Source organism: Pyxicephalus adspersus, chromosome 1 (genome assembly GCF_032062135.1).
Source record: "Pyxicephalus adspersus chromosome 1, UCB_Pads_2.0, whole genome shotgun sequence".
In the NCBI taxonomy this organism is placed as follows: domain Eukaryota; kingdom Metazoa; phylum Chordata; class Amphibia; order Anura; family Pyxicephalidae; genus Pyxicephalus; species Pyxicephalus adspersus.
The window spans coordinates 40,785,836-40,807,042 of NC_092858.1; the positions used below are offsets into that span (position 1 = coordinate 40,785,836).

The 21,207-nt window shown below is 38.7% G+C and overlaps 1 protein-coding gene across 1 annotated transcript in view; it reads right to left on the reverse strand.

Moving 5' to 3' along the window:
- Positions 1 to 8,687, reverse strand: part of SHMT2 (serine hydroxymethyltransferase 2) — a 26,444-nt gene extending 17,757 nt beyond the window's left edge. Inside the window, exon 1 of the mRNA XM_072407677.1 lies at positions 8,551 to 8,687. Within this exon, the coding sequence (XP_072263778.1) occupies positions 8,551 to 8,616 (66 nt within the window). The 5' untranslated portion in view covers positions 8,617 to 8,687. The remainder of the gene's footprint in view (positions 1 to 8,550) is intronic.
- Positions 8,688 to 21,207: the final 12,520 nt, after the last annotated feature.

Below are 21,207 nucleotides of genomic sequence, written 5' to 3' on the forward strand. Positions count from 1 at the left end.
GTGGCCCCCAGCAACCAATCTCCAGCAGTTTAGCAGGGCTAATTAAACCAAGGACAGGTGAGTTATGTCAGCTACAAGCAAAAGATATTGTTTTTATTTTATAGGGCCACAAATCAAGCTCTGAGAGGTGGCTGAACACCATTGCTGTAATGCAGAAGTCACGCTTAATATCAGATCCCTGGTATGAATGACACTGTGGATCAAAATTGATATAATAGCCTTTTGCTGGATACCATTTCTTTAGGTACCCATTTTATATGGAGAGGAGGAACAAAAACAAATATTTGCAAATAAAATAAACTGTAAAAAAAAAAAAACTATAAAATATATGCATCTATTACAACAAATGTCTATTGTACATTTTTTGTAAAGAAATAGTTATAATAATGCTGAATGCCATGGAATACATTTACATGCATATTTGAAATAGTCATGACAGTTCATGTGATATGCTGCAGGACTGTTATGTAAATATATAATACAAACCTAATTCAGAAGACAAGCAAGCTCAGAATACTCAGTTACTGAAGAGTTGGGTCACAATACCCACCCTGCCACCCACCTACAATTTCTTACCACCCGGATTAAAAAATATTCTGGGTTAAACACTGATATATATATATTTTTTTATTTAATGATTATAAATAAATAAATAAATATATATATATATAATCTCAAACTAATTGTTAATAGGTTTGTAGTTCTGTTTTTGCCTTCAGTTTTGCTTTCCAACAAAGTACAGCTTAGCAAGGGAATAGACCTGTTCTTTCTGTATTGCGGATACTTACATGCCTCCTCCCCACCTCTACCATGGCTGGACAGTGAAGGAAAAAGCAGCACACGGATTAGTGCCTGAACTCTGCTTTCCCTTCCTATTAGAATGCTCCATGCATTGCAGCACATCTGATTGGCACTTTGTGCTGCTATTTCCTCCCATCCTGTGCTCTGCTGTGCAGACTGTACAGTAGATTGCAAGAGACTGATAGCAAGTCAAGTTACTTACATGGATCCTTTCACTTTGTTTTTATGAAGTTAAGGCCGAAACAATGTTGTATCATTTTACAAAGTCATTTTGGTGGTAATCCCAGGCTAGGTAGTAAGCAACTAACTAGGATAAAATATTAATAATAATACAACAACATTACAAAATCAATTAACAAGTTGCCCCATGCAACCAGAGAAGAAATGTAACTACACTGGGATCTGCAAAGTCTTTATACTGGGAAAATGGACATCTGGGGCTCTGGGCAAAAAAGAAATGTACCACAGCAAGGAACTTCCAGTCAATTTCTAACTAAAATTCACTTGGGATAGCAAGACAGGAAGGTATGGTGGGGCTGCATCTTCAAACTATTTCGCATGAGTGCAATAATGCAGCTTGATGTAGGGAGGGAATAGAAATCTGACCTTGTTGTAGGGATGACAATTCCCATTTATAATGATACAAGGATAACCTGTCATTGGGACTGCTGAGCTACAGAACCCCCATACCTGGTCCTTCACTAACACAACTTTTCCTGCACTCTGTTCGATTAGCATTTCTTCTTGAGATGACATTTTATGAGCCCCAGAGAAAACGACTAAATAGAAAGCATGAGAAGTAGTATTTGCTTTGATATTGGAAATATACGTGCTGATAGAGCACTGAGAAAGGAAAGGCTATTGTAAATAGAAGCAAACAAACACAAAACATGATTACAATTGTGAAAATAATGGAACTTTTCTTATTCTCCACACAGCTTAAAGTGAACCTGTGTGTAAAGCTCCTTAATTCTCCCTCCCCAGCACCATATACACCTTCCTACGCTCCCATACCACTGCATTCAGCCTCAAGAAGAGGAGGTAAGTAATTGCCCAGGGAGTTTTCACTTATAGAGCATTAAGGACTAACTAAGCATTGCCACATGTTACATGCTACACCACCCAAGTATACATATGAATTATGCAGATTTTTAAATATTAACATTAGGTTTATTAAATGACAGAGGTTTGAAAAACAAACTGTTGGCAGAGGTCAACGCAATTACCTAAGTTTTGATCTCGTGCAAGCTTCTGTACTGTATCAGCACTTTGTCAGAGGGAAAACCAGTGCTAGGAACCAATCAGGAGAGCTGTTTGGTAATATGCTGACAGAGCACATTAATCAGATGGAGCTGCTCATGCTCCTTCACTATCCAATCACATCACAGGCTGGATGCAGGAAGGAAATTTAATGTTTAACTGCGGCAGAAAGAGGTCTAGTCCCAGTCATTCTGAGCCATTTTGCTGGAATGTGTAAAGGTCAGGACTATATAGACATAAATGCAAGTACTTTGGAAGGTAAAACAGTTCCTACATAGGGATTTCAAGTGTGTATTGTTTAACTAGAGGTACAAAAATCCCTTTCATAAGTTAATCATCACTGCACAAGGCTCAGGTACACGTCTTAAGAGATGCACAGTCCAATAAAAAAAAGAATGCATGTTTTACAAAATTTGCCATGTTAAGATTATTAATATCAATGGAACTATATCTAAAATCTGGAAACTAATATACCAATGGAAAGACTTTCCATACAGTAAGCAAGGATCCTACTAAGAGGTAAATCCAGTTTCTATGAATGATTCATCTGCATGAAGATCCGTCTAATACAAGCAAATACCCACATAATTCCAATCCCTGTGTGTCCAAAAAATGATCATTCAACACGGCCAAATCCCAGGATAAACCACTGGGGAGAGTCAGCTCACAGTGCAAAAGAAAAAAAAAAATACAATTATTAAAGAATTTATTCCACCATGACAAAGATTACAAACAAATAAAAATGAATATAGCTCAAACTTTTACAATGCATCCAAAGCACCACAATTCTATATTACTGCATGTAATAGAGGGGCTTCATCAAACACATAGGAGGAAGCTAAATCATCGTCCATCACCATTTCAGCAGGCCACATTGCTTAAATCACACAAGCAAGAATTTCAAACAGCAAGTTTTGCTTGTTCAGCATGCCAAAAACAGTAATCTTTCTAATCTTTGTATTGTCCAACAAAATGAAATCATTGTGCACGAATAGAAAAGCCTTTAATGTCTGGATTCCAGTTTAAGTTTCACAAGCTTAGGTCTTTTACCAAACTGTATTGTTCTAACCAAAGTGCAGAAAAGTCATGTCAGGAACCTGGCTATGCTAGGTAAGAGTGAGTGAATCCCACAGCCTATACAATTCAGCCAGAGTTGTTACAACTAAATATCTTTCTTGTCTTTTTTAACACAGGGAACCCTTGAAATAACTTTTATCTCTTCAGGGAACCCCTGCTAAAAACTCCTATATCCACAGCTAACAGTAAAGTGTGTGGATCAGTGGGAAGAATGCCACTTACATTGTAAGAGTAACATTCATGCCACTGGCTGGCAAATAGCCAAAAAGATCATTGGTGTCAATTTAACCGACACAAGGGGCACAAATGGCTCATTAATGGCTCATGGAACCCCGAGCAAACCCTGGAGGTTAAGGATGAACTCCATGCATATAGTATTATTATTATTACACAGTATATATATATATATATAGCGCCATCATATTACACAGCGCTGTACAAAGTGCATAGTCGTGTCACTAACTGTCCCTCAAATGAGCTCACAATCTAATGTCCCTACCATAGTCATATGTGATTAATGTAGTCTAAGGTCAATTGTTAGGGAGAAGCCAATTAACCTAACTGCATGTTTTTGGGATGCGGGAGAAAACCGGAGTACCTGGAGAAAGCCCATGCAGACACGGGGAGAACCTGCAAACTCCATGCAGATAATGCCCTGGCTGGGGATCAAACCTGGGACCTAGCGCTGCAAAGGCTGGAGTGCTAACCCCTGAGCCACCGTGTAAACTACCTTTGCAGTGGGTCAAAGAAAATAGGCAAAAAGGACTTTGCTTACCTTACCTACTTATTCTCTTGGTACAGTCCTCTCCCTCTAATGTTGAGGGCTGTAAGGGGGCCCTTGGCATGCCAAACGATGCAGGATTATTGGTCCTGCATGACAGCCACCTACAGAAAAAGAGGCTTTGGGGGACTGGTCACACAAAGAAGCCAGCATACATGGGGAACAAAGTCAATACAATTATAGAATCTAAACAAGCATTAACAGGTAGTCCCACTTCAATGTTAGCTTTATTGTTTATAGGATGCCCTGGCTGGGGATCAAACCTGGGACCTAGCGCTGCAAAGGCTGGAGTGCTAACCCCTGAGCCACCGTGTAAACTACCTTTGCAGTGGGTCAAAGGGAATAGGCAAAAAGGACTTTGCTTACCTTACCTACTTATTCTCTTGGTACAGTCCTCTCCCTCTACTGCTGAGGGCTGTAAGTGGGCCCTTGGCATGCCAAACGATGCAGGATTATTGGTCCTGCATGACAGCCAGCTACAGAAAAAGAGGCTTTGGGGGACTGGTCACACAAAGAAGCCAGCATACATGGGGAACAAAGTCAATACAATTATAGAATCTAAACAAGCATTAACAGGTAAGTCCCACTTCAATGTTAGCTTTATTGTTTATAGGAGTTAGGATTTCAAAAAAAAGTATATGGACAACCCTGTGGAACTGTAGCAAATGTAAAAGCCAAAAAAAAAATAAATGCAAAAAACACAACAACAAAAAGATAGCATATAGAAACATGGGCTCTTTATGTAATTACCAATGAGAGCATTTAATACGGATGACAAAACCTGAAAGACAAGACAGGCCATTTTGCATAAATGAATGTTAAAGATATCGCATATGACTAGATCTTTCTAAATATCATCCAGCTTAAACACTCCTCACATAGTCAAATAATAGACTAAAGCCGCATACACACGTGCAATTATAGTCGTTGGAATTCTCGCTCAATATCGGCCCTGTTTAATTTTATTCTACGTTCATAGGAACAAGTGTTCAGACTACCGTGCACCATTTTCATTCAGTCTGCACAAATTGAAGCATTTCCAGTTTCTAGTAAAAAAGTAAGAAGTCCATATTACAACTTCGAAGAGATGGTGATTTTCCTTTGGGTATATTTATTTTTATTGATTTGGGAATGTCTGTTTACTTGCTTTTGCCTAGCACTTTATATGTATAGATGTGTTTTTATTGAAAATGATATTGTTTCACTTGACTGTGTTCCTCTGTAGCCAGACTATTACTCCTCTTTATTATTCACTTTATTGCACCTTTTTCATATGTCTGCATCATTGCCTCTCCTCTTTTGCCCTGTCTTTCCTGAAGCATTTCCAAATGCTTTTCTTTCTTAGTTTCTTGACTTCTCTATGTAGCAGAACTATAAACAATTCAAAAACTCTGTAGTTAGTACTGGTTCGACAAACACAGAAAACGCCTTACAGCAACTAAAAACAGACTTTTTAGAACAGATCAATTACAAAACTGCAAACTTTTTTTAGACAAGATGCTTTCAGACTGAGATGAACTGGTCAATGATTCTAGTTTGGTTTTTATTTTGTTTTACTCTGCTAGATGTTTAAATTGCTGACAGCAGCTACTACAAGGTCATCCCAAATCAAATCCTCACCACTCGGAAACAAATCCATGCTTGGCTTGGGGGCGATCTCATCATTTTTGCAGAAAAAAAAAATATAAGAAGAATGCTTTTCAAAAAATATATAAATTCCAAACCGATAAAATTTATATAAATATGATGAATTCAGTACTAATAAATGCCTGATGATCTTTCCAGAAATGCAGACAGCTTTTAACTTACCATAGCAGGCTGACAACATTGCTACCTCTGCAAAAAAAATCCTAAGCAGTGTCGTTAGCTTTTATCTTAGGATTGTTTCCATTCATTTTTTAAATTATTTACTAAGCACACACACACACAAATTGCCATGCATAGTAATATACATTGCTTACAAAAGCCTATTCCTTCGAATGGGGCAACTTAAAGCAGCACTGCATTTCCTAAAGCATACACGGGTTGCACGGCAGGGCTTTGTTAAGGTACCTTTGAGATCCCAATAACAAATGAACAACCCAGCGTACCAATCCATGTGCTGTGCGCTGCCATGCTTTGCAATAATGTTTTCCTATGGAAATGTGTATATTATTCCATCATGTGTACATAAGTCCATCAAATTCAACCTCTAGGGAAATAAACATATTCCAGATATAAAACCCTATGCATATAGTTGGTCCAGAGGAAGGCAAAAAAAAAAAACAAAACCCTGGTACAATTTGCCTTAACAGGGGAAAAAAATCCTTCCGATTCCATCAGGCAATTGGATGTTCCCTGGATCAACAGTCACTGTTATTTTTACTTTAAAGCCTTAATCCACAGTTTTATTCTGTGCTTCTAGAAAAGTATCCAGCATTTTCCTAAAGCAATCTAAAGTAGTTGCTGAAACCACTTCCTGAGGGAGCCGATTCCACATTTTCACAGACCTTACAGTGAAGAATCTCTCCATAACTCTCAGTACTTTGTCAGTCCATATATTTTCTACATTTCTAGGATCGCCAGGTAGTTTTCAATATGTACAAGGCATTTTATAGTGACATAGGATGAGGAAATAAGGATGTATTGGAAATATGAACTGAAGATATTTTAGTTTACTAAAAAAAAAAAAATGACTGACATGAAGGCTAAGCTTTTTTAAATTAAAAATCGAGGCATGAAAACTATTTAATGAGCTGGTGATCATTAAAGAATGGAAGTCAAAAAGGATCATGTTAGGTGTGAAGACTGTACGTTTTCATGGTAGGACATGCTCTACTCCTACAGGTTTCCATTTTTTTTTTTACAGACTTTGGCACATTCAGGATGCAGAGACTGTTAAGGTTAATAAGGAAAATGCATTTCACAAGTTTCCATAAAAATCTGAGGCAATACCTAACACTAGGTAGATCATTTACGACTTTAGTCTACAGTCCCTGGAACGAGTTTTCAGTACCCCAGATGCCCCAAATCCAGGAGGTACTGCTACAGGTTACAACACCTGATGACTCTCTCAGATCCCATCACCATGCTAGGCCAATATAAACTTACTCAGGATTGGGGGTTGTATTTGGCACAAAAAGAAAGGGTTGAAAGATGCTGCTAAAGACAGAAAGTATGGGCAGTAATTGACTGCCTACCACCCAGACAAATCAATGTGTGAAGTCAACCTGATACTAATGGGCCCAAAGTGTGCCAAGAAATTATCCCCCTCACCACACCCCTTACACAACCACAACCAGCCTAAAAAAATTGATACACGGTATAATGGATCTAAAATTTTGTGTCACTGAAACAAAATTCTGACCCCACCATCTAAATGTTGCAGAAGGAATTGGGATTCATTAGACCAGGCAACATTTTTTCTTAGTCTTCTTTGGTCCAATTTTAGCGAGTGTGTGCAAATTGTTGTTTTTGTTGGGGTCTACTCCTGTTTCCTATTCCTGATTCTGTAGCCCATCTGCTTCAAGGTTGAATGCGTTGTGTGTTCAGAGAAGCTCTTTTGCATACCTTGGTTGGGCGATTGTTTTAATTACTGTTACTTTCTAGCAGGAAGGCCTGGTCATTCTCCTCTGACCCCTGGCATCAACAAGGCATTTTCGCCTACAGAATTGATGGTCACTGAATATTTTCCCTTTTTTGTTAGACCATTCTCTATAAACACTTCAGATGGTTGAGCATGAAAATCTGGGAGCAACGCAATGCATTAAGTCATGTAGACATTCTCAAAAGAGGGGATATGATCACCCTGTATAAATATATAAATGGTCCATATAGAGGACTCTCTTTCCAACTAATCACTCTAAGATCATTACAAAGAACAAGAGGTCACTCTTTGCGCCTGGAGAAAAAGAAGTTTAAGCTTCGGATAAGGAAGGGATTCTTCACTGTAAGGTCTGTGATAATCTGGAATCGGTTCCCTCAGGAAGTAGTTTCTGCAACTACTATAGATTGCTTTAAAAAAAAAAGCTGGATGCTTTTCTAAAAGCACAGAATATAACTGGGTATTAACTGTTGATCTAGGAAACAACCGATTGCCTCATGGGATCAGGAAGGAATTGTTTCCCCCTGTTGCAACAAATTGTACCAGGGTTTAGTTTGCTTTCCTTTGGTCCATAGGGTTTTATATCTGGGATATGTTTAGTCTCCTAGTGGTAGCACTTGATGGACTTTGTCTTTTTTTAACCTGACTTACTATGTAACTATGTTGCTTTTATGTAATTGGCTGATTAGATATTTAGGCTAACAGGCAGTTAAACAGGTGGAACTAGTAAAGTGGCTGGTGAGTGTATATATGTGTAACTCCCTGTGGGTGTTGGTGATCAGTTTTTGCTCATCTTATAACCGCCAATGGAAGCAGCAAGTGATTTTCCAAAAAAATGAATACTAGCCCGTTATGTCCTGACCAGAAGTGTCAGGAGTAAACATAAATGCTTGCTTCTGAATATAAATGTAACATACTAGCAGATTTTAACATTAGGTGTTGGCTTTATATAGACATAGAAATATACAAATACTAATAGTACCTGAAAAAAAGAAAACATATATCATAAATCAAACTGATTGTAACTTTTAATTTTGGAAATACTTACATTAAGCTTGTAAGGCATGGATTCAAAATAAATTGAGGTAGCGGAGATACGTTTCACATCAGACATGTATCCATGTGTTAAGCTTGAAAAGAAGTAAAATGTTATCAGGACAGTTCTATCTCTTCCCTAAGGTTACAAAATGCCACAGAACTCTCAATTACCAGAGCGATGTACCAGAGCCAATAGTGGCACAATCTGCAGGGCGAATATGACATAATATTAATCATATTATGGTGGGGGGGTACAATTAAAATATTGCAATATATATAGGGATAATTTAAGCAAGGTGATATATTGCAGGGTTTTTTTTAAATGTAATTTTAGTAAAACTGTCAAAGTATAAAAGAACATACTACTGTGCACCATATGCATAAAAATCTGAGAAAAAAGTTTACATTTTTATGCAATCAGAACAGTGTGAGATCTGCATTTGCATCCCTGTAAAACAAACATCACAGCACTACTTTTAATGCACTCCACTGAGCATGGAGCAAAGGTTAGGAATTAGAATTTGACTAATTTAGATCCTGCTTTAAAGGTTCACAGTATGCCAGTTTGTGGAGTAGAACTGCATATTGTCCCTGTAACATCCAACATCATAGCGTTATTTTATGTGCAATTTCTGAAAAAAGGAATTAACATTTCCTGAAAGCAAAAATAAAAGTGCTTAGAGCATTCTTGCTTTAGGTAAGAAATGAGAAAAAAATACTAACCCTGAATGTGTGAAACACACAAAGCAACATTTAGACCACTAGCCAATGGGAAAGAATGCTCAGCCAATCATTGATTGGGTCAATCAATCAAAAAAAGGCACACCCAATCATTGACACCCCCTCAAAAAGGGTTTCAGCGCGCACCAAACTAAATTTGTTAATGTATAAAAAAAATCCCTGTAATTTGTTTACTTACTGAAAACAGATATTTTTACGGTTGGTAAATAAAAATATATAAAATCAAACAATGGTTTCTTATATTCCTGATGAAGACCAGTATTGAGATCACTACCCGAGTCACCAACTCAATCCATCCAGATACACAGAAATCCCACTAAATTTTCAGAACATTTGTTTGATACCATAGAGCCTGCCATTGGAAGGGTGGGAATAAACCAAAGTTGGCAAAAAGATCTAAAACCTCCAATGATGGGGCAAACCAGAGTCTACCTAAATTGGCCATTGTAAATGATTTGGTCAATAAAGGTAAAACATAGTAATATCAATACCTAAATCTGACTTCATATATAGGCTTTTTGTAATTTCCTACGCTCAGCCAAACTCAGATAGGGAAAGGGCAGCATTGGAAGCCAATCAGATATGTTGAAGTGGACAGGAGGAAAAAACAAAGATAAGATTTGGCCTTCCCTTCACTATCCAATCAGAGACTGGTGCAGGTAGAAGGGGGGGAAGATGCTCAATTAAATTGGCTGTGTAAATTTTGTAAATAGTGCAACAAGAATATAAACTTCTTAGCTACATAAGTCAATTAACCTTAATTTCATTGTTGCCTGGAGTTTAGCTTTAAACAGAAATCAAACGTACATCTGGATGTGAATTTGCTTCATCAAGGACTGGTAATGGTCCAGGTCTGTCCAACCTACTGAGTCTACCAAGACTAAATCAGCTGCTCGGTTTTGCAGACAGATGGCCCCAACTCTAGAGAACATGGAATAAGTCACATCTGCTGCAACATATCCTTCTGTGCAGTCAGACTGGTACAGGTCTTTGATGTGGAAAGGATTGAAGTCAAGAGGTGGAGAGATACTCTTCAGAAAACCAAGACACTGTGCTGGAAGGTGTTATCATTTCTCTGCAAACTATTCCAAGCTATTATATAAAGACAAATAAAGCACAAAGTATACGTCTCTCCAGCACTAACCTCCGAGGCAATCATCTCCAGTCCACGACACTGTCTGTCCTTTTCCTTTTGTACAAGGTCCCACATCTCTGGGTCATTGTCCGCCAGGCTCTCCTGTCCATTCCATAGCTGGTTCCCAACTTGGGATGCCGGTCGAGTGTGCTGAGCCCGAACATGACAGGATCGTCGAAGGGGCTGTGGGAAGAGAGAATATAAAGACCTATAAAATGTATTATATGTCTCCATACTAAATCTGTAGGTCACTAGATGACAACAAAGATACATGCTGTATCAGGCCGATTACTAGCACAAGTTTGTCCATGGCTTTTGTCAAGGGACTGGAAGATATTAATGACATCTGCACCTGGAATGCTGAACAACTAAGTAACATTTTTAGAACAAAACAATATTTTCTCCCTACCCCACATCCAATTTTAAAGATTTTCAGTAATGTATATATAAATTCCACGAGTCTCCTGGGCGGTCATGGGACAAGCAGGGTCATGTCTTTTCTACTCCTGCGTCAACATGGTAGGGGTATCAGGGATTCAAAGAACAACAGTGACATGTTATTGCCAATCTCTGCTGCACTGATCCGTCAGCCTAGGCTGAGTTGTAACGCACACACAGAAGCCTAGGCTTGCAGGAAGTTGGTTTGATGATGCTGGGTGATTAGCAGGGCAACTTGTGATTTATTCTTTTAGGAAAGGTAAAATTTACAAAACATTGAAACCCAAAGTTTCATTTTTATCTATTTGTATACAAGATCGGTATAATATAAAAAAATGTAACGACCACACCAACTGACATTACACTAAACTGAGATTGTGCATATATAGAAAACAAAATTATAATGAACTTAATGAATTTAACACCAACACGCAAAAAGTGAAGTCAAGTAAACATTCCATTTACTGTAAACATTTTCCTTTACTTCCTGTCCTGGAAAAGCAACAGAAAGTGGAAGAATTTGTATGCAATTGTTACCAAAACAGATTCCCTTATTTGGAAAGTATACACCCTATGGGGACAACTCCATATTTTGGATTTTCTATAGTTCTGCTTTGCTTACAATGGTTTAGCAGGATAAATACTGGTGAGAATCTCCCCAGTGGGGATACATACAGCAATAAAATTTTAGTGGACTGTAAGAGTTTAGGAGAAGTAGAAGCGCATGTTTTTATTGGCTGATATGGTGACATCATTGTGTAGTGATGTATGGCCTGGGGAAAAGTGACAGGAGGCCAGGATGGTGATTCCAGGATTTGGAAATGTCTCCGGGCTACATGGAAAGGTGTGCATTTTGCAAAGCAGGAAACCTAGTGAAAATATGTTTCATTTTCTTTATAGAAAGACAAATGATCAGTTCCCAGTGAGATTTTACAATGTGTTGAAGAATCTGCAGGTGACATAACCAGTGCATCTGAGACTTCTGAGAATATCTTCCAGATTACGGCTGTACAGTTAATCCAAACAAAGCATGATCAACAACGGGCCACCCCAATAGAATCCCCCACCACCCCTATTTTCACTACCTTTCTGTGAATGCATGTTAATAAATCTTCTTGTGAAGACAGTCAGGAAATTTACCGACCATTCAATAGTGTTTCTAGTCAAACTACAGATCCTTTTGTTATCCCGATGCCTGTTCTTTGTTAGACAATGGTAGTCTCTGTAAAAGAGAGCTATAAAAATATCTGCAGTGTGTGGGAAAATCCACTTGGCTAAGGCGAAGCCATGCTCTGTCCTACATGAGGGCACTTATCACCATTCAGGTTTTACTATGCCAGGAAACAGAAAAATGATATTTACTACAAAGGTTGACTTGATTAGCTGCCTATCTATGTTAACGGAGATGTAAAATGACCTACATACCAGAACCCACATCTTCCACATCACCCCCTAAACATAACTACCCCTTTGAAGAATAAAAGAATGAACCGCTCATAATAATAAAAAATACTAAAGGGACCTATGATGTGCTAATGCAGAGTGACCTTAACATACTCTTAAAGCAGACCTAAACTGAGAAAACAAACCACCAGAGGCAAAAGTGACATGCAATGTCTTTTGTCAAATAACCAATTCCCGAACTCCTAGTAGCTCTTTGTTTGCTCTAACCTACATGGTGCATGTGTTGTGTATCTTATAACCCGCGTCGCTGCACACAGAGCTAGCTACCGGCCACCTGCATGTGCAAGAGTCACTTTATCCAATCAACGAACAGAATCATTGTCTCCATTGAACTCCAGCGATGAAGATGGCCGAGCCCATCCCTGCAGGGCGACAGCAAAACATAAGTATGTGCCATGTGCCGATTATGGCAGAAGCTCACCACCCACCAATGAGTTTAGTTCCACTTTAAGGTGAACCTGTGCCCAAACTGTGCACAGAAAAAATAATTTACATATTCCCAACAATCAGTAAAAGCACATTTAAAGATGCCTCCACTCACTTTTTTAGTGTGTGCAGAAATACAGTCTTTAAGGATTTCTAAGGGTGAATTACTCCACAGTAAATGCAGCTCGATGGTTAGGGATTTCTTAAATACTAAAAGCAGAACTAAACCCATGCTACTCACCTATCCTGATTCCATCATAGGTGCACAGGAGTTTGTTCATTACCGTTTCACACAGGGAAGCCAGGATTGTTGGTTTTTTTCTGGAAACCACTGCTGAGCTGCACATGCGCAGCTCAGCTTTTTTCACAATGCCCCAGCATGACTAGGCAGATACGATAGATAAAACCACCTAATTGATCATGTGTTTTTCAAAACAGGATTATTTTTCCACTTCAAGTAAATATCCATTGCTTAAACACATACATGCAAAACAGGAACATTTTAATATCTAGAAAATATGAATCCTCATAAAAATTGGGAGGAAATAATCAAACCCTTTAAGATAGGCTTGGACAGATATATTGTCAGAGGGGGAATGCCCCTTTAACATAATGAAAAACAAGTTTAAACATTCCTAAGTCATTAAATGTAGATGCTTTTTTATGGTTACTGTTTCTCGGCTGTAATACATGTATAAATGCAATATGAGTGACTCAAAGTGAAAAGTGCATTTATTACAGCCCTGAATGTATATTTGCAAGTCTATGGCTTACAAAGCTAGCAGAATGAGTATGACAGTTTGGGACAATCTGTGGAGAAACCGTTAGATAATTTCCTTCTTGAGCATGTAAATTCAAGGCACAAGGTTGTGTGCTTATGTGCTGCCTCAGCAATTACTTCCCTTCCTTTTTGCATAAGGAGCTCATGAAATGATGAAAGTCCCAGCCCTGGATTGCATCAGCTGTACAAAACAAATCCAAAACCCCAACACATAATATCCAAACAAACCGTGTGAAACACGTCAATCTACAATCTGTGTTTGCTGCTAAACACTTACAAACATCAAGCTAGACGATATTACATAAGAGATAAAAGGTCAGTCTTTTCAAGGTTCCAAATATTTGCTTTTAAATGATTAGAAAAATTTTTTTCCCCATGTTTGTTAACTGACAAAAGTTAGCTGTATCTTTTAACATTTTACATTTGGTTCTCTCTGAAGGGTCTCATTCATCCAGGTCATTATAAATCTAGTAGTATTAGTTACGTTATGTTAAAGACGTTTCGCAGCTCTTCAAGCTGCTTCCTCAGTTCAGTGATCTTATGAAGAATAAGTCTAGTTAAATGTGACTGATACTACTAGATATTTTAGTTCTATTTTTCCTGAAAACCTCATTTATCTGTTGATCCTGCCAGTCCACCTATAATTTTAGAGACAGCAACAACAAGAAAAAAAAGCACAGTGTCCCCCATACAACAGATGTCCCTAAAAGAGTGCATGACAACATAATATAACATGCACGATGGGAAAAAGTTGTCTATTGTAAGTACAGTACCATTTTTATATGATTGCCCAGCCCCTAGTGAAGCCTGTCATGTCATATTCTTTCCTTTCTCCAATTTGAGCAATATTTATGGTTCATCCATTTCTGGCATCACACAAACAAAACATTTTGGCATGACAAGTTCAAGGATAACAAGATAATTAGAGGGCAATTCACAAAAAAAAAAAAGAAAAAACACAAAAAAGCAAACACTTTAGAATCTTTACTGTCTTCTTTTTTTGCTTGTTTTAATTCTGCTTGAGCTTTAGAAACAAACATAAAATGAAAGTAATTGCTGTTATTGTATTTATGTGTGGGAGTACAGAAGTGGCTTTTAGAAATAACACGAGTGAATATTAAAAAGCAAAATGGTATGTGACATTTCCCAACTTCTGTCAACAATGCCAAGACTTTTTTTTACTAATGTTTATCCATTCCCTTATATTCCTAAGTACAGTTCATGATTACAGGTCCCAAAGTCAACTAACTGGCTATTCAGAACTATCACCTTTTTTTTTTTCATTTTCATACCACATACAGAGTGGTTTATATTTTGTAAAAAGAAGCACATGAAATGGTCTGGAGTGCCTTCCTGTGACATGGGGACTGCCCTGCTTTTCCCAAATGGATGGGGACATAGCACCCAATAATAAAAACCATGGAGGTAAGGCAAGCATACAAAAACTAACTTTTGGACTTAATGCAATTTACAGATTGGGAAGAGGCTCAGACAAAGGGTTGATTTAATAAAGCACTCAAAAAGCTTTCACAAAACTCCACTGGAGAGGGGTGCATTGGACCTGATTTATTAAAGCTCTCCAAGGCTGGAAAGGATACACTTTTATCAGAGAATCTGGGTGATCCAGCAAAACCTGGAATGGATTTCATAGGCTATTTGTTAGTCATTGGCTATGTGTTAGCAAATATTTTCAGTCCTGGACCAGATTCATTCCAGGTTTGCTGGATCACCCAGGTTCACTGATGAAAGTGTATTCTCTCCAGGCTTGGAGAGCTTTATTAAATCAGGCACATTGAATGAGGACCTTACAGCGCATGGCAAGGCCTACTTTTTTTTAGCAATCTTTCAAAGATGATTGAAAGATTGCTAAAATCTTTCGGCTTTTACCAAACTCAAATGTCCACTTCACAACTCCCCTTTTCTATCCTATCCATTTACTGTTCATCATACTAAAATATGACCAGCAGGCTAAAATTAAAAGCTTTTCCTAGGAGCCATTCCAAACTATACGAACTAGCAAACCTTTGCTCCTTTTGATGGGTAACTAACTCCAGAATCATGTACGTTCAGTGTTTGGGATTGAGAAGAAATCTAGTTCTGCAAAATGAAACTACTGACATGAAAATGTAAATTGACGATTCCTAAATTTTGCTGCAGAAATTTTTTATTTTTTTTTTTACTCTGGCACATTTGTATTGTTCGCAAATGAAGTGATATTAGCTGAAACTTGCATTTCTATCTGACAAGCCCTAAAGGCAGACATGCATGGAACATTTGTAGAAGCACAATCAAACTAAAATAAAACACTAGCAATTAATGGCTAAGCATGGCAAACAATTGCTACAGATGGAGCAAATGGGTCCCAATAGAGCTACATGAGTAGCAATTAATTGCGCACATTTGGAGCACTGCATGATCATGCGCAATGCATCACTACCACATGCTACCTACGTAGCTCATAACACAGGAAGCCATTTGTTTCATCTTAAAAGCACAGAAGAATTTTCTTATTCAGCTGTTGGCATTGGGAATGCTACACACTCTACAAATAACTATCACAAGGTGTGCTTTGGCTACGTAGCACCCAACAATGATTCCCAGCTGTCACAATGACACCTGGTAGATGCTGTGTAAATAGCTGAAGAAGCTGCTGCTGTCAAAAAGAGACCTTTGTACAGTGTGCAAAAACAATGTCCAAATATAAAAAGTAACACTACTGCAATTGTACCTACTGTTTTATTCATCTGCAGGATGAGCTTCAAACCACCTATGATAACATTTAATGCAACCTTCAATAAAATCAATAAAACTACTTTTCAAATTGAATTTCAAGTAAATAAAACGTGTTCCCTATTTCGCTTTTTAACTTAGTTTACCAATAGCAAATGTTTCTCCCCTTAAAATGTTTTTGTATTTGTAACTTTTATTAACCATGATTACAAGTTAAAGTGAAACTGCAATTCTACCAAAAGATATAGCAAAAGATTGGAACCAGAAGAGAAGAATGTATTTACAAAATTGTGATCAGGCGGGTTGGGTTATTTTAATACAAAAAGGACGATGTGTGTCCCTTCTGCAATAAAGGACTTGTCTGATACCTTTCAAGTAAGGTTCATTGCTATAAATGAAGAATTAAGCCTTCATTTTTTGCTTGTATGATCTAAGGGATAAATGATGGTTTTCCTTTCTGTTCTAACACTGATCTATGCATTACACTAGATGGGGCCTTTTGGGTTCTTTTGGCCAATGTTCACCAAAACCTGTCACTTTGTACAACTTCCATTTGTGTAAACTGATTGCTACCCTTGACCATTAGGAGATTATGGAAGCATTACTGACCTACTAAATTTCCCATGTATCTCAAACCAAGCAATAGTACGAAACTCCCCAGGAAAATTCACTATAATGTAGAATAAGTATGCGGGAATTCTGGATGTGAACGAGGGACACCTTTGTTACCTTTGTAACCTTGTGAAAATGGGAATAAAAAAATCCTAAGGAGAAATCTTGATAGTCAATTCTCTAAAGCTACGTACACACGGCAGATTTTTATCGCCCGATAATCGGCATCGGCCAATTATCGGGCGAAAATCTTCCGTGTGTACAGTCGGTGTCGTCCATCGTCCGGACGACCGACCTGCCGGATCCACGGACGATGGACGACAGCCGATCGTAATGAAAGTGAAGGGGAGAGCGCGCAGCAGGGTGCCGCTCCGTCGCTCTCCCCCTCCCCTCTCCATAGAGCATGAACGGTGCTGTATGTACAGCATCGTTCATGCATCTTGCAGCCCCTTGACAAAAATTGCAAGTGTGTACGCAGCTTAAGATGCAATAGGTGGCAGGTTCAACCTACGAATGCCTTACCATGTCTGAAATATTAGTTTGGAGTCAACCTGAACATCAGGAGCTCCAGGGTTTGGCCACCACAAGGAAAACCACCCAGAAAAGCCGCACATTACCAAAAAAACCTAACGCATGTCATCCAGTCACATGCTCCCTTTATTTTACACTCCGCAAAGGCTCGCTGATAGCTATTTATTGACAGAATGGCTCAGTAAACAGATCACGTTCACAATCAGCAAATCTCTCCAGTTGATCCGTAACAGAGTTCAAGTCCAAAGAATAATAGCAAGTGCTGTGTTTACTTCTTCAGCTCAGTGACTTGGTGCAATGTCTCTTCTGCTATTCCTCCCTCCCGAACAGAGACAGTGTGCTTACAATCAAGGTCCAATGCTTCCAGATAATAAGAAAAAAACTCACATTCAATCCAGTTACACTGGGGCTGGCTAGCCAGCTGTGGCTGCTATAAAATGACTTTAATGCAAGAGATGTGCAGACACACGTACACAGCTGCAAGGGAGAAAGCCAACAAAATTGGCCTATAAAGTCAGCCGAGCATGGCATGTCTCTGAAAACACTATAATAAACCTATTTCCAGCCACTTACTCCAGCACATAATATTATACCAATTCTCATGTTCCTACCACTCACATATGGTGATTATTAATAACCCCTGTGCTCAGGACAGATGCAAAATGTAAAACAGCACAAAATTGGCAATTGCAGAAAGCATGCATTTAAAGTTAAACTCTGGTCACAGAAGGGAAGTTTACTTTGCTAAGCACATATTCAAAGTGGGAGATTTATCAACTGCCAGCAATGTGTTATTGCTAAAATATTTTGTTTGTAGTCAAAAAGATGCTGTAGTACCCTAATAAATAATCAGTTCTTTTGACTTGTGAGCTGTAAACCCCATGGAACTGGTAGGCAACAATGCTTAGAGTCATCATACCACTGATATCCAATGGGATGATTAATATTACAGTATTTATATAGCGCCAACATATTACGCAGCGCTGTACATTAAATAGGGGTTGCAAATGACAGACAAATACAGACAGTGACCTCCAGATTTCCAGAACCTCTCTACAAACATAATACATTTAATAGCTGGCATGTATAGCTTGCAGGTACAGCATACATGGCCATTATTTGCATGAGTTTCCTCCCACCTTCCATAAACATGCAGTTAGATTAATTGGCTTCCCCACAATAAGGTATATGACTATGGTAGGGACATTAGATTGTGAGCCTCTCAGAGGGACAGCTAGTGACATGACTATGGACTTTGTACAGCACTGCCTAATATGTCAGCTCTATATAGATACTTTGTAATAATCTTCCCAGCTAGCTCGATCAATAAAAGAACAAGCAAAACTGATCAATGTTCGATATATTGATCAAATATCATCAGAGAATGACCTAGCTTTAATACATTTTCATTAAAGGTTTTATAGTCTAAGGCCGATCTAATAAAATATCTAAATGTGCATGGCCACGTTTAAAGACCGTCACCAGTTCATCGCAGCTAAATTGTTCTGAAATTTTTTTGTGTATTCATCAGATTTTATGCAAGTTATTTACCTGTAAATGCATCCCTTGTGTAGACATCCATAATGTCCGAGACTGCTGCTTGGTGCCACCATGTTGACTGTGATGTTAGCAACCCCAGTGATTCTATTCCCTTTCACTCCTCAACCAGCAGCTACACAAAAAGTTACTCAAAAAGGTGAAGGGAGGTGCAGAGGAGCTGAACACTATAAGTTAGTGACAGGGTGACCGTACAAAATCAGGGTCACCACAAAGTATTGCTGTCCTTTGGTGTACCCTAATGTTCCCCAACTTCATGCAATTAAGGTCAGCACGGAGCTGACCCTGGAATAAAGGGTTGTTGTTTTCTAAACTGCTATAATCTCTTTTCAGCCTTCTAAGATTTAAAAACAGCTCTTAACCTATCACAGCTATTTAAACCTGAAAGGCAGGAATAAAACTGCTCATATGAGTCATATTATCTAAGTGAAGCTGTATTGTTGAATAATGCAGTATATAAATATACTAAATAGGGCTCTTCTATGAGAACTGCTCCCATGACAAAATGGCCAGCAACAGCTAAAGCTTTACAAATGTTTTGCCTCCTATAGACAATATAACACATTGTTGGCTCCATAAACCTAACCCAATATGTCTGTGCAAATCAATTACTCTGTACCATCTGCCTTATATTACTCTTATAACCAAGCTGACAAAATATATTAGAGCACTGGTTATCTGGGGTCAGGGACTTGCTTTGCCTTTTTTTATATCCGTTTTTTCCAAACTGTGCACCACTTATACAACCTTTATGTCCAATCCGTCTCTACAATGCCAGAATCCAGCTGGCACAATCTAGGTTAATAATATTATTATTATGCCAATTATTATTAATTAATATTATTAATGCCAATTCTAAAGCTCTCTGAAAATGCTAGTTACCTGGCTGTTGTGCGAATGCATTGGTCAGTGTTTCCAAGTCAATACTTTAGTATATACATGCAGAAAGTGATAAATCCTGATCTGCATTTGAATAGCTCAGGTGAATTGGTTTGTACCCCAAGGGCCCTTTAAAAGTGTTTGGGCTGCCTTAAAATGTAACTATAGGGTAGCCTTGTTATAAGCACTGCGTCTACAGCATACTTGCCTGTTGTTACAGACTCTTCTTTGCATTAGCCCTTGGCTAGTGTAGTTAGGAGCTATCCTTTGGCAGTCTATTGGGCCCTGATGCCATCTTGTCTGCCTGCAGTCTATGTTTGGTGTACCCCGCTCCAACCATTGGGCAACCGTTGATGATGCAACATGTGCTGAAGTTACATCGTCCTGGCACCAGGCTCCATTCTGGGCACCTTGTAAATGCTGGAAATAGGCCAGTAGCACACACCGCATTGTGTCACATGCAATATTTACTAGGAAAATGCTAGGAATATTAGGAAAGGACTTATTGGTTAATTGGCTTCAACGCAGGTTAACACACAAGCTGTAAAAGGGCCACAACAAACCTTGAGTTGTAGGATGTTCCAACACACAGACCTGAATAGAAAGAACATATATTATCTTTCTATGAAATCTAAAGGAAGCAAAAGTTCAGGATTTGAATACTACTAATGAAATACACGTCACTATTTGGGTAAAAGCAGGCAATCACTGGTCGTCCCCATACCCTAGATTGCTAACTTCTCATTGGTTGTTCTGGGTAAGGCTATGTACACACGTCAGATGGTTTTCATCCAATCACCTCAGGGCTGCTATCAGAACAGAATCTGGCATGTGTACAGCGCTCATTGTCAGTCGTTCCCTCCTGGCGGATCCACGGACGACAAATGAGGAACGATCATAATGAAAGTGAAGGGGAGAGAGCACAGCAGGGTGCAGAACCCTCGTTCTCCCCCTTTCCCTCTCCATAGAGCAGATCGGTGCTGTATGTACAACACTCGTTCATGCATCGTGCAGTCATTTGTCGTTGGAAAGGATCGTGATTGATCCTTTCCAACGACAAATATTGAACACATGTACCCAACGAAACGTGGCTTAGGATTATCAGATATGTCACAGAGCAGCATGGCTCTACCATGATGGACAAGTTGGTCCCTTATTAAAACATTTTCAGAACATAACAGAAGTGTGCCGGTGTATTATAGTGAGTGACTGACTGCAAAAGATACCAATCATTCCAATTCAGTTTTATCTCAAGCAACAGCCAACTATACTGCCCACCACCACTGCAACCGCACCCTCCTCTAGGAGCCACCACTTCTACCCACACCCTTCTGCACCTTGATAAAGGCATTATACATTCACACAAACCTATA